At 43.4% G+C, this 13,464-nt stretch overlaps 1 protein-coding gene and 3 long non-coding RNA genes across 6 annotated transcripts; 1 reads left to right on the top strand and 3 right to left on the bottom strand.

Annotated features, from left to right (window-relative positions):
- Window positions 1-255: 255 nt before the first annotated feature.
- On the bottom strand, window positions 256-1,087 carry LOC144005212 (uncharacterized). The gene is made up of 3 exons (XR_013279526.1): window positions 947-1,087; window positions 810-893; window positions 256-386 (listed from the first exon to the last, which is right to left on the bottom strand). It is a non-coding gene; the product is annotated as an uncharacterized LOC144005212 (long non-coding RNA).
- A 3,406-nt stretch (window positions 1,088-4,493) lies between these two features.
- On the bottom strand, window positions 4,494-5,791 carry LOC144005451 (uncharacterized). Its single transcript, XR_013279567.1, has 2 exons — window positions 5,665-5,791; window positions 4,494-5,012 (listed from the first exon to the last, which is right to left on the bottom strand). It is a non-coding gene; the product is annotated as an uncharacterized LOC144005451 (long non-coding RNA).
- Window positions 5,792-5,850: 59 nt separating this feature from the next.
- LOC144004820 (uncharacterized) lies at window positions 5,851-11,652 on the top strand. 3 transcript variants are annotated; one of them, XM_077502398.1, is made up of 3 exons: window positions 5,851-5,980; window positions 6,039-6,122; window positions 10,900-11,652. In XM_077502398.1, exons 1-3 carry the CDS (start codon window positions 5,872-5,874, stop codon window positions 11,595-11,597), a joined length of 891 nt encoding a protein of 296 aa, XP_077358524.1. In that variant the 5' UTR covers window positions 5,851-5,871; the 3' UTR covers window positions 11,598-11,652. The 3 variants fall into 3 exon arrangements, with proteins under 3 accessions (XP_077358524.1, XP_077358525.1, XP_077358523.1); XM_077502399.1 differs by lacking the exon at window positions 6,039-6,122 and adding an exon at window positions 10,459-10,542 and having other exon boundaries at window positions 5,852-5,980; XM_077502397.1 differs by lacking the exons at window positions 5,851-5,980; window positions 6,039-6,122 and adding exons at window positions 10,269-10,400; window positions 10,459-10,542.
- Window positions 9,291-10,147, bottom strand: LOC144005496 (uncharacterized). The gene is made up of 3 exons (XR_013279583.1): window positions 10,085-10,147; window positions 9,713-9,963; window positions 9,291-9,465 (listed from the first exon to the last, which is right to left on the bottom strand). It is a non-coding gene; the product is annotated as an uncharacterized LOC144005496 (long non-coding RNA).
- Window positions 11,653-13,464: the final 1,812 nt, after the last annotated feature.

Below are 13,464 nucleotides of genomic sequence, written 5' to 3'. Positions count from 1 at the left end.
AACATGCACATAACTGGATTTTGTACTGTGAGGGTTTGAATCAACACTACCAACATGGTGCCCTTGGAGGCATTTGAGTATAATGCCTGCATTATACCTCAAGTTCTACTCAATTGGACAGATATACACTGTGCCAATGAGCTATAAAACAGATTTCCTTAAACCAAAATTTAATATCACTATGTTTTTGGTGTACATGGTTGGAGTTTCACAAACAAGTTTTTTATTTTATTTTTATTATTTGGTCAGACAGACGTTGACTACCACATCCGAGTGGTCCTCCGTCATGTTGGGGCTGGCGTGGTCCTCCGTCATGTTGGGGCTGGCGTGGTCCTCCGTCATGTTGGGGCTGGCGTGGTCCTCCGTCATGTTGGCATCATCCTTGGCTGCCAGTTGAAATTCATTGAAGGAAAAAAAAAAAAAAGGTGCAGTTAAATGTATAAAAAAGCCACAACAGTAGTAATTTCCAACCACTGGGCCCTCTATTCCAAGCCAGCAACAGGCAGAACTATTAAAATGTGCTTCCACTAGATGGCAGTCTGTACAATAAACTGAATCTAGCCACTTGTTCTTGGCATACGTAGGTATTAATGCTACACTTTGTGAATTTAGGCTACTTAAGTTTTGAATAAATTGTGAAGTATGTTTAGTGCAACACTTGATTACATTTAAGAAAAGCTTGCACATGCCAGTTTTATGCATGCTTGCACGAATTTGTTGTAGTTTACATTTGCCTCAGGCAGTCACATCTAAATCCAACATGACTATTCCCAACAGACCCGGGAAATCAGATACCCATTTTTCCTCACCTTTATTTTGCAGCTTCAACACAAAATTCAAATCCCGCAGAAACTCCAAAGCCTCCTCAAGTGAAACGTCATTGGACGTCACATCTGTAGAAAATACAAGTCTTAGTTATCACAAACAGCGATTAATCAAACGTTACCTAGCACAGCTCCCTTTTTAAGCCCGGCATGGGATTCATCTTGTGTAGCGCCAGCTGGAAAACAAAGGCCTCATTTTTGTATTTGGGGAAATAAATGTTAATTTTAAACACCAAACAAACAACTTTTTAGCAGTTACCTGTGCCCATCAAGAGCGCATGCAACAGCACAACCAAGAGCCCAACAGCAGCCATTATTTCAGTGACAGTTATGAAGTGCACAGACCACATGAGCTTTTATAGCAGGTGACAGGTGATCACAGCTGCTGCTAATTAGCTATAATTAGCACCAGTGGCACCGATACAACATGGCTACATAACCAATAGTAATAATGAAAAGTATACCTAAATATTATGAATTAACACATTTCAGTATGCTGAGATATATTTTTGAATTTATATAATGTTTATATTTATTTTTAATCCCACTGAATTAAGAAATTACATCGCCTTGGACTCGGAGTCTGCATAAAGTAAAAACGGGAAGAAAACTGAATGAAGTTGTAAATATTTTTCCTAATTCATGATTATGGTCAAGTGACCTCGATGTAGAGATTCGGTTAGCACATATAGTTGAGTGAGACGTCAAGTTCAAATCTCAGATCACCTCCTGTACTTTATAAGTAAAGAGTGGCAGCTGGTCAATAGAGGGCGCTGTCCACCATATTACTTAACTTGACAAAAAATAAGCTAAAAATATAAAATAAAAAAAAATAAAAAATATTGATAGTAAAATAAAACTATACTGTATGTTTATTAGGGGTGTGAATTGCCTAGTACCTGACGATTCGATTCGTATCACGATTCACAGGTCACGATTCGATTCGATACCGATTAATCCCGATACGAATGGTCACGATTCGATACCGATTAATCCCGATACGAATTTATAAGTCGATTGTTGCGATTTTTTTCCATTCAAATTTAGAAAATACTATCAGTAAATTTGTACATGTACACTGTAAGATTTGTATGAATATATTTATCTAAAACTTGAGGCTTATAACCGTGAGCCACTGTACACAAACAGTTTGCAATCTGTTTCACATTTGAACAGCATTAAAATAAAAATATTAAGGCTTAATGTGCCGTTCATATAACATTCTTCCATGCTCAAGGTGTGAATCCCAAAAAAAAAAAAAAAAAATCGATTCTGCCAATTACTGAATCGATTCGAGAATCGCGCGATGTAGTATCGCGATATATCGCCGAATCGATTTTTTTTTAACACCCCTAATGTTTATGTATTTTTTTGGTGAGCAGGATAAATAGTAAGATAATAATGAGTAAAGTTGTAACTTATCACAGAGAGAATGGCATGATATTTCAAGAGTTTAGTCTTTTTTCTTTTTTTGTCATACTTGGCAGGTTTGTTAATACCATTCAGTGTGTTGGTAACAACCAATCACGGCTCACCTGTTCTCTGGGTTTGGTCGTGACATTCACAAGCTGAGCAATTAGCGTTAGTGTTGTAATTTTCAGTGGACAACAAGTGGCAAAATGATGATATTGAAAAAGCCCATTTCACAGGTGCACATTTAAAAATCTTATTTTGCAATCGATGGCCCGTGAGTTAACCATACAAATAGATTATGTTTTTAAATTTGCTAATATACAGCAAACAATGAGAAAAAATGTCCTTAAAACAACTAATTCAAATTATTAAAACGTTGCTGTTGTAAATTGTTCATTCATATGCAATCAATACTTGGAGCTCTATTTGCATGAATTGCTGTCAGTTTCATGTGCGTGGCAGCAATTAGTGACACTGCTGAGGTGTCAACTAAGCCACACCAGATTCCATATACATCCAAGCAAAGTGGCTCGAGTGCATTGACTCAGTCCACTCCTTGAGATTTCCCAAATTCTCAAGTAGTTTTAGCTCCTTTCCCATTCACTCAACTTGGCATTTGGATACTGCTCTGACAAGCAGCATCAACCTGTCCTGCCTTTGGCATCAGAAATGGAGACCATGCCAGGACTTAGGAAGTCATTGTCATTTCAAGTTGAGTACTTACTCTGATTGAAGCAGATACTTCTTTGTCAGACACACAAAAAAAACATTCATGAAGTGTGCTGCGACTTTTATGAATTTGTTATGGGTTAACAAAAAAAAAAAAAAAAAAAAGTGACCAAATCTGCTGGGTCAAAAATATACATACAGCAATGCTAATATTTGGTTTCATGTTTCTGGCCATTTTTACTCCAATTAGGTGCTTTGTGTATCCATCCACAAGCTTCTGATTGAATCATTGACTACTCCTCTTGACAGAATTGACCTTACCGTAAACCATGCCTGCATATCCTCGTAAACCAATCAAGACGCAAGACCTGCGACGGCACGTGCGTTTTGCTGCAGACAAACAAAAGCAATACAGCTCCCGGTGGTGCATTGCGTGGTTATCCAAAGGCAAGAAAAAAAAATCAATAAAAATGGTTAAATGCTGTAGGCTGCTTGCATAAGAGTGATAGCTGTTATCCCAATCGACTAAGGCGTCCTGCGGTAGTCACGGTTTGTGTAAGAGTAGGGTTGCCAACCGTCCCATGAGATACGGAATCGTCCCATAATTAGAACTATAAGTACGCGTTCCGTTTTGAGTTGTCAAGGGACGCACTTTGTCCCGTAATACCACGAGAGTCAAAGGTTTTTTGTTTGAGAGGTATTTATTTTGATAAGTTATTTTGTTAGTTTGTATTAAAGTAAATTTCTGGATAACTTTTCTATGCGTTATCATTCAAAAATATGCTTCCTATTCAACTCAGGTTTAAATCAAAAATTGTTTCAACTACACCAAAAAAATGTTTTTAAAAAATTATGCAAGGTTGAAGGTAAAATCAGTTGTGTTGTTCCGATACCGTTTTTTGGCCCCCGATACTGATTCCGATACCCAGCTTTGCCGATACCATACCGATACCTAAGTTTTTTTTTTTTCCTCAACATGAAAAAGCTGTCCTGCCATTGGTTGGGAGCATTCAAGGGTCAATAGGATATTTTAGATCAGCATGCAGTGAGCATGTCACATATCAGTGAATGTTCTCCAGGAGCAAGACACAAGATGCTGCATCCAAAATCCTATATTAGCTTTGGAATTAATGGCATCAGCATGTTAATTGTGATACTCACCGATACCACTATTTTAATGTAGTATTGGGCCTCTGCTGATACCAGTATCGGAACACTAGTAATCAGGTCGACCGTCCTTATTGATGAGGTGTCCCTTATTTATTTTTCAAGTAGTTGACAACCCTATGTAAGAGAGATACAAGAGACACTGTGCCGGTCAAACTGGGTGATTTATTTTTTTGAGTGAGAAAGGTCTACTCTGCAAAACAAAGTACCAAGTGAGTTTTCAGATGGAAAAATGTGGACTGAATAGAATTTGGACTACCTCAAGCATCACATTTAGCAGAAAAGTCATTTGAAAGCTATTAGAAATGTACAAAGACTCAACATGGGAAAGGGGATTTGTACGTAATTGCGGGATAGTGTAAAAGACAGACCGAAGAGGAACGAGCTGTCCCAAAACAAAAAAATCTGACCCAGAGCAAGTTAAAGTTCTCATTGACAATATTTTACTTTCCATCAAAATGAATGCATCAATGCTGTCAGTTCAACAAATCCACGAACACATGGCAAAGTATGAGTATGCCAGAAAGCTGGTTTAGCAAAAAACTATGCCTTTGAATTTGTGAACTCAATGCGATCGTGGAGCCCGTTGTTGGGCTTCACTATGGTAGACAAGACGGTAACCTAACCTCCATCCATCTTCAGGTGGGAGGGCAGGTCCTGACTGTTTGTGCCTGACAGCAGTTCAGAGTACTCCTCCTTTTTGGAGTCCGTGGAGGGTGTGCTGGAGAGCGCTCCCCCTGTGAAATCCCTCATTCTGACGGGGGACTTCAACATTCACCTTGAGACAGTTGCATAAAACCTGACTCATTTATTAAAGCTGCAGCAACCAGGACAGGTACACACAATTATACATTTCACTGAAATCTTCCACCATTCTGTCACTCGCAAGATTGTCATTGTTGTGGAGTGGTCCAGGCTCAGAGCATCATCCTTGGCTGCCTGTTGAAAGATTAAAAATAAAAAAAATAATAGTTCCATTCATAGAATTTAAACAGGTCACCGCAGTCATGATTTCCAAACACTGTGCCATCTATTCTATACCAGCGATTCAGAACTATAAAAAGGTGCTTCCAGTAGGTGGCAGAAGGCACAATGATGTGTCCATCCACCTGTTAGCATAATACGTTAAATTGCTAAAGTTTGGGATAAATTGGCCATATTCTTAGTGAAATATCCAACTTAAGTATCTTTAAGAAAACCTTTTTCTCGCAAGTTTCATGCATTAAAGCTTGCACCAAGTTTTTTGGTTTAGACTTTCCTCAGGCAATCACATTCAAACCAACATGACTATCCCCAATGATCCCAAGCTGTCTGAGAGTCAAATCCACTTGTCACATTCATTTTGCAGCTTCAACACAGACTTCAAAGCCTGCACAAGTTCAAAAGCCCCCCCTCCGAAGTGAAGCATGTTTAGAGGTTATCTGAAGAAAACTAGTTTTAGTTACCACAACACACAAACAGGTTTGAATGATCAAATGTTACTTAGCACGGCTCCGTTGACCCGGGCATTGGATTCATTTTGTGTAGCACCAGCATTCGGGGAAATAATTGTTAATTTTAAACACCAAACAAACACATTGTGACCCACTACCTGTGTCCATCAACAGCGCATGCGCCAACACAACCAAAAGCCAAACAAAAGCCATTATTTTAGTGACAGTTATGAAAAAGACAGACCACATGAGCTTTTATAGCAGGTGACAGGTGGCCACAGATGCTGCTAATTGGCTATAATTAGCACCAGTGTCACCTGCTATAAAAGCTCATGTATTCCGTATTCTTCGTCATTATCACGGAAATGATGGCTGCTGTTTGGTTCTTGGTCGTGCTGGTGTATGCACTTTTGATGGGCACTGATGCTAGATCAGAAGGATCCAATGTTGGGCTTAAAAAAGGAGCTGTGTTAGGTAAGGTTTGATTAATCAAATGTCTGTTTGTGATGCCTAAGACTTGTCTTTCCTACAGATGTGAAATCCAATGATGTTTCACTTGAGGAGGCTTTTAAACTTCTGCAGCGTTTGAGTTCTGCGTTGAACTTGCAAAATGAAGGTGAGGAAAAATTGGGGTAATTCGCCATCAGGCTCTCTGGGTCCGTTTATTTGAAAAAGTCACGCTGGATTCAAATGTAGATACCTCAGACAAGTCTAAACTAAAACAAATTTGTGCAAGCATTAATGCGCAAAACTAGCATGTGCAAGATTTATTTTATTTTTTTTAAGATAGTGAAATTAAGTGTTGCGTCAAAAATGACTATTTATCCAAAACTTGAGTAAATTCACATTTTAATAGTTCTACCTATTAATGGCACAGTGCTTGGCAATCACTACTGTAGTAGTACCTTTTTTTTTTTTTTTTTTTTTTTTTTTTTTCCCCCCCGTCAATTAAATGGCAGCCGAGGACCAGGCGGGCCAGCACGAGGACCATGCGCCGCACCACAACGTGAGCCAGCACGAGGACCATGCGCCGCACCACAACGTGAGCCAGCACGAGGACCATGCGCCGCACCACAACGTGAGCCAGCACGAGGACCATGCGCCGCACCACAACGTGAGCCAGCACGAGGACCATGCGCCGCACCACAACGTGAGCCAGCACGAGGACCATGCGCCGCACCACAACGTGAGCCAGCACGAGGACCATGCGCCGCACCACAACGTGAGCCAGCACGAGGACCATGCGCCGCACCACAACGTGAGCCAGCACGAGGACCATGCGCCGCACCACAACGTGAGCCAGCACGAGGACCATGCGCCGCACCACAACGTGAGCCAGCACGAGGACCATGCGCCGCACCACAACGTGAGCCAGCACGAGGACCATGCGCCGCACCACAACGTGAGCCAGCACGAGGACCATGCGCCGCACCACAACGTGAGCCAGCACGAGGACCAGGCGCCGCACCACAACGTGAGCCAGCACGAGGACCAGGCGCCGCACCACAACGTGAGCCAGCACGAGGACCAGGCGCCGCACCACAACGTGAGCCAGCACGAGGACCAGGCGCCGCACCACAACGTGAGCCAGCACGAGGACCAGGCGCCGCACCACAACGTGAGCCAGCACGAGGACCAGGCGCCGCACCACAACGTGAGCCAGCACGAGGACCAGGCGCCGCACCACAACGTGAGCCAGCACGAGGACCAGGCGCCGCACCACAACGTGAGCCAGCACGAGGACCAGGCGCCGCACCACAACGTGAGCCAGCACGAGGACCAGGCGCCGCACCACAACGTGAGCCAGCACGAGGACCAGGCGCCGCACCACAACGTGAGCCAGCACGAGGACCAGGCGCCGCACCACAACGTGAGCCAGCACGAGGACCAGGCGCCGCACCACAACGTGAGCCAGCACGAGGACCAGGCGCCGCACCACAACGTGAGCCAGCACGAGGACCAGGCGCCGCACCACAACGTGAGCCAGCACGAGGACCAGGCGCCGCACCACAACGTGAGCCAGCACGAGGACCAGGCGCCGCACCACAATGTGAGCCATGATGTCTCAGACTATCAGGATGACACAATGGAGGACGATGTGGCAGAAGTTTCAGTGAATGTTTAACCTGTTCTCTTTTCTTCATGGCTGCACCATTAATAAAAGCATGGAAGTACTATAATTTTATTTTTCCTCCACTCAAAATGCCATCCTCTGCAAACTCCCATTTATCAACCTCTACTTTAACATGTCTTGTCATATCTGTTTTGTCATTGACAGTTGTTGTGGGGGGTATATGTAGGATTCACATTTCTACTCAAATTGTTGGGCACAACCAACACTTGCTATACCTCTATTTTATCCGTCCCACTTATAAGGCTGTTGCCTTAATTCAGAAAAGGCCCTAAGATACATTTTCATACATGTCAGCATGTTATGATTTATTTTACAGGCAAAAAATAAATAAAATCAGTTGGTAAGCAAGACGGTGGCAAAGCCATTTATGCATTTTTTCCTTGTTGGGGTAGGGCCCAACAAAATATGGTGTCTTACCTCTTTACGCAGATGTTGGCTGGCAAATGCTCATTGTCATCTGTAGGAGCACAAATGGCCCAATCACTTAAATCAGGTGACTTCCTAAATCTCTGAAAGTAGCTACTGTCAAGACTATCCTAAAAGAGTGCTGGATGTCTCCCTGCTAGCAAATTAGACAAATTGCAAACCTTAACCAAAAATGTTGGGAATGTGGTTTTTAATAAAAATTTCTTGGTTAAATTTTTTTTTGATACATTCCAGTCAGGTTTCTGACTTTATCACAGTACAGAAACAGCTCTGTTTAAAGCACTGAATGATGTAAGATTGATCACTGATGCAGGGAATGATATCGTTTGTCTTGTTGGACCTGAGTGCAGCATTTGACACGATTGATCATATTCTTTTGGACAGGCTGGAAACTTGGGTGGGGTTAAATGGAACAGTCCTGCTGTCATTTGATTTGTGAAGGAGTTGAGTCGAAAGGCGAAGCTCTCGATTTACCAGTTGAGCTACTTTCCTACCCTCACTTATGGTCATGAGCTGTGGGTTGTGAGGGAAAGAACAAGCTCTCAGATACAAGCAGAGGAACTGAGTTTCCACCGCTGGGTGTCCAGATTTTTCCTTAGAGATAGGTGGGAGAAGCACACTCATTTGGGAGGGACACAGTAGAGCCGCTGCTCTACAGTGATGAGCCAACTGAGGTGGCTCAAGCATCTGATTTGGATGCCTCCTGGACACGAGTTTCGACTGAGTAGTTGGGAGCCCCAGAACACGCTAGACTGTCTCAGCTGTCCTGGGAACATCTTGGGATCCTGGCAGAGGGTTTGGATTGTACAGCCAGGGAGAGGGAAGTCAAGGCCTCCCTGTTGGAGCTGCTGCCCCCATGACAGAGTCCAGACAAGCAGTAGAAAATGCTTTAATGAGCATTAACCTTTCATGGCCAGCCACTGAACCAGAAATTGAGACCTGCAAGGACAGTCTTCTTCATCATTAAGTTTTAAGTGCAGCAGCAAACAATGTTGAGAAAAGAAAAACAAAAAAATTCCGATGCCAAGTAAGACATTAACAATTCATCACTTCAAGTGTACCAATTACTCAGACGTTTCTACAGTAGCCAAACTTAGTAGGCTCCCGAACTGAAAATGTTTGACTCAACACAAGGTTCCCACTCAAAAAATGTTGGGGAAGAAAAAGGTCAGAGAGGCAGTTGCAAAAAAATTGATGCATTTATTTTTCTTCTAAAGAAAAAAAATAGACTTGATGCATTTATTAAAGCTGCAGCAACCAAGACAAGTGCACACAATTATACATTCACTGACACATCCTGCTCCAGTCTGTCACTCTCCAAATTTTCATCGTAGTGGTGGTCCTGGCTCATGTTGCCGTTGGGGTGGGCCTGGCTCAGAGCATCATCCTTGGCTGCCCGCTGAAAGATTTAAAATAAATAAAGTTGCATGTCAGATAACTTCCAAACAGGACACTAAGGTCATGATTTCCAACCACTGTGCCATCGATTCAGAACTATATAATGTGCTTCCACTAGATGGCAGAAGGTACAATCTGTGACCAGCTGCCTTTTGGCATACCACTACTTGAAAGGGATAGTTCGGATTTTTTAACATGAACCTCAATTTGATCCTCACCTCCAGTGTGTGCGATCATCACTGACTTACCCCTGACAGCGTTCTGTGACACGAGTTCTGGTCCGGTGTTGGACGAGAAGAAAATAGTCTAACAAGTTGGCTTGGGTCAGGGAAATAAAGCGTTTTTCTTCTAAAAACAATGTGTTCAAAACAGTGAACGTTTGCATCCCAAAACTCCTTTCTGAAATAAAGTCAGATGCCATTACCGCCAGGCATTACTTTTCTGTTCATTCGTATCACTGTGCGGCGCCCTGTAGACAGCTGATCCCCGCGGCTTCCGCCTTCGAAAAGACAAACAACTTGTAGATTAGTGCGCGTCTATCAGCTGTATAGGTAAGGCCTTTCAGCATTTGGTGAAAATAAATATTAATTTTTAAACAACAAACAAACGTTTCCAACCACCTGTGTCCATCAACGTTGCATGCGCCAACACAACCAAGAGCCAAATAGGAAACAATATTTCAGTGACAGTTGTGAAAAGAACAGACCACATGAGCTTTTATATCAGGTGACAGGTTGCCACAGATGCTGGTAATTGGCTATAATTAGCACCAGCGTCACCTGCTATAAAAGCTCATGTGGTCCGTCTTCCTCAGAATTATCATTGAAATGATGGCTGCTGTTTGGTTCTTGGTTGTGCTGGCGTCTGCGCTTTTGATGGGCGCTGATGCTAGATCAGAAGGATCCAATGTTGGGCTTAAAAAGGGAGCTGTGCTAGGTAAGGTTTGATTCATCAAATCTCTGTTTGTGATGCCTAAGACTTGTCTTTTCTACAGATGTGAAATCCAATGATGTTTCACTTGAGGAGGCTTTTAAACTTCTGCAGCGTTTGAGTTCTGTGTTGAACTTGCAAAATGAAGGTGAGGAAAAATTGGGTATTTTGCCATCAGGCTGCCTGGGATCGTTTGATATGAAAAAGTCACGCTGGGTTGAAATGTGACTGCCTCAGACAAGTATAAACTAAAACATTTGTGCAAGCATTAATGCATAAAACTAGCATGTGTAAGATTTTCTCAAAGGTACTGAATTTAAGTGTTGCATCAAAAATGACCATTTATCCAAAACTTGAGTAAATTCACATTCTAATAGTTCTACCTGTTGCTGGCATTAATGGCAGTGGTTGGAAATCACTTTTGTAGTGTCCAGTTTTTTTGTAATCTGAACTGCAACCTTTTTTTTATAATTATTTTTTCCCTCCCCAATCAATTAAATGGCAGCCAAGGATGATGTAGTGAGCCACGAGGACCAGGCGCCGCACCACAACTTGAGCCACCACGAGGACCAGGCGCCGCACCACAACTTGAGCCACCACGAGGACCAGGCGCCGCACCACAACGTGAGCCACCACGAGGACCAGGCGCCGCACCACAACGTGAGCCACCACGAGGACCAGGCGCCGCACCACAACGTGAGCCACCACGAGGACCAGGCGCCGCACCACAACGTGAGCCACCACGAGGACCAGGCGCCGCACCACAACGTGAGCCACCACGAGGACCAGGCGCCGCACCACAACGTGAGCCACCACGAGGACCAGGCGCCGCACCACAACGTGAGCCACCACGAGGACCAGGCGCCGCACCACAACGTGAGCCAGCACGAGGACCAGGCGCCGCACCACAACGTGAGCCAGCACGAGGACCAGGCGCCGCACCACAACGTGAGCCAGCACGAGGACCAGGCGCCGCACCACAACGTGAGCCAGCACGAGGACCAGGCGCCGCACCACAACGTGAGCCAGCACGAGGACCAGGCGCCGCACCACAACGTGAGCCAGCACGAGGACCAGGCGCCGCACCACAACGTGAGCCAGCACGAGGACCAGGCGCCGCACCACAACGTGAGCCACGATGTCTCAGACTATCAGGATGACACAATGGAGGACGATGTGGCAGAAGTTTCAGTGAATGTTTGACCTGTGCTCTTTTCTTCATGGCTGCACCATTAATAAAAGCATGGAAGTACTATAATTTTATGCACGTTTTATTTTTGTTCTTCCACTCCACACATCCTACAACTGACATTCTCCCATTTATCAAGCGCTCCTTTGACACCGTATGTCTTGTCATCTTTGTCTTGTGTTTGACAGTTGGGGGGGGGGGGGGGCGTTTATGTGTGTGTGTGTGTGTATATATATATAATTTTTTTTTTTTGTGGCATTCACAATTCTACTTGGAAATTCTTGGGCATAACCAACACTTGCTATACCTCTATTCTTTTAACTATTATGTCCCGCTTGTAAGGCTGTTTCTGTAATTCAGAAAAGTCCCTCAAAGATATTTTCATACATGCCACAATTTATATGAGGCAAAAAAGAGGGGGGAAGCAAGAAGGCAAAGCCAATTTTAGCATTTTCGATTGTTTGACAGTTGGGGTGGGGCCAAACAAAAACCAAAGATGGCAGCTTTCCTCTTTAGGCTGGCTGTGGCTGGCTAAGGATCAGCATTGTCATCTGTAGGAGCATAAATGGCCCCTCACACTTCAATCAGGTGACTTCCTAAATCTCTGAAAGTAGGTGCTGTCAAGACCATTCTAAAAGAGGATGCTAGATGTCTCCCTGCTAGCAAATTATAGACCAATTGCAAACTTTCCTTCACCAAAATTGTTGGAAAAGTGATTTTTAAATCAACTAAATTTCTTGTTTCTGGCCTGGTAACATCTTGGGATCCTGTCAGAGGGGCTGGATGGGATGGCCAGGGAGAGGGAAGTCCTCCCTGTTGGAGCTACTGCCCCCATGACAGACTCCAGACAAGAAGTAGATGCTTTAATGAGCATTAATCTTTCATGGCCAGTCACTGAACCAGAAATTGAGACCTGCAAGGACACTTTTTCAAGTTTTGTGTAGCAGCAAACTGTTGAGAAAAGGAAAAACAAAGCCATAATTTTGATGCCTAAGCCAAGTAAGACTTTACCAATTTGTCACTTCAAGTGTACCAACAACTCAGAAGTTTATACAGTAGCCAAACTTTGTAGGCTCCCGAACTGAAAGTGTTTGACTCAACTAGAGGTCCCCACTCCAAAAAGGTTGGGGGAAGAAAAAGGTCAGAGAGGCAGTTGCATAAAACTTGATGCATTTATTAAAGCTGCAACAACCGAGACAAGTGCACACAATTATACATTCACTGACACATCCTGCTCCAGTCTGTTACTCAAGATTTTCATTGTAGGGGTGGTCCTGGCCCATGGTTCCGTTGGGGTGGGCCTGGTTCAGAGCATCATCCTTGGCTGCCCGCTGAAAGATTAAAAAATAAATAAATAAAAAATTGCATGTCAGATAACTTACAAACAGGACACTATGATCATGATTTCCAACCATTGTGCCATCTATTCTTTGCCAGTGATTCAGAACTATAAAATGTGCTTCCACTACATGGCAGAAGGTACAATAATTTGTCTATCCGCCTTTGGCATAATACTACTTTTAGTTACTTTGCTAAAGTTTGGGATAAATTTTGAAACACATGACTCGAGTATCTTTAAGAAAACGATAGCTGTTTTTTGAGGTCATTTTTTTTTCTTCTGATCTCCCAGATGTGGCATCACACTTTCTAATTGTTCATTTTGACCTGTACAGACAATGTCTTTGTCATTTTAACCAAGAGTTAGTAATAGCTAGACAACAACACTTTTCTGAAATTATTAGTAGGAACCTCAACAATACACTCACTCTATTTGGCGTGGTTGACAAACTTACAAATCCCCCAAATCAAACAGCGCCAGAACTCCTCTCAACAGATAAATGCAATGAATTTGCCTGCTACTTTAGTGAAAAAGTACAAGCC

Source organism: Festucalex cinctus, chromosome 17, assembly GCF_051991245.1.
Source record: "Festucalex cinctus isolate MCC-2025b chromosome 17, RoL_Fcin_1.0, whole genome shotgun sequence".
NCBI classification, from domain to species: Eukaryota; Metazoa; Chordata; class Actinopteri; order Syngnathiformes; family Syngnathidae; genus Festucalex; species Festucalex cinctus.
The sequence above is the reverse complement of the archived record's forward strand: the minus strand, read 5'-3'. Positions and strand labels throughout refer to the sequence as shown.

Excerpts from the sequence above, each read along its gene's own strand:
- LOC144004820 (XM_077502398.1), top strand. The coding sequence starts at position 5,872 with ATGATGGCTGCTGTTTGGTTCTTGGTCGTGCTGGTGTATGCACTTTTG. Across the intron at positions 5,981-6,038 it reads TAAAAAAGGAGCTGTGTTAG|ATGTGAAATCCAATGATGTT; the intron begins GTAAGGTTTGAT and ends TCTTTCCTACAG. Across the intron at positions 6,123-10,899 it reads GTTGAACTTGCAAAATGAAG|CCAAGGATGATGTAGTGAGC; the intron begins GTGAGGAAAAAT and ends ATTAAATGGCAG.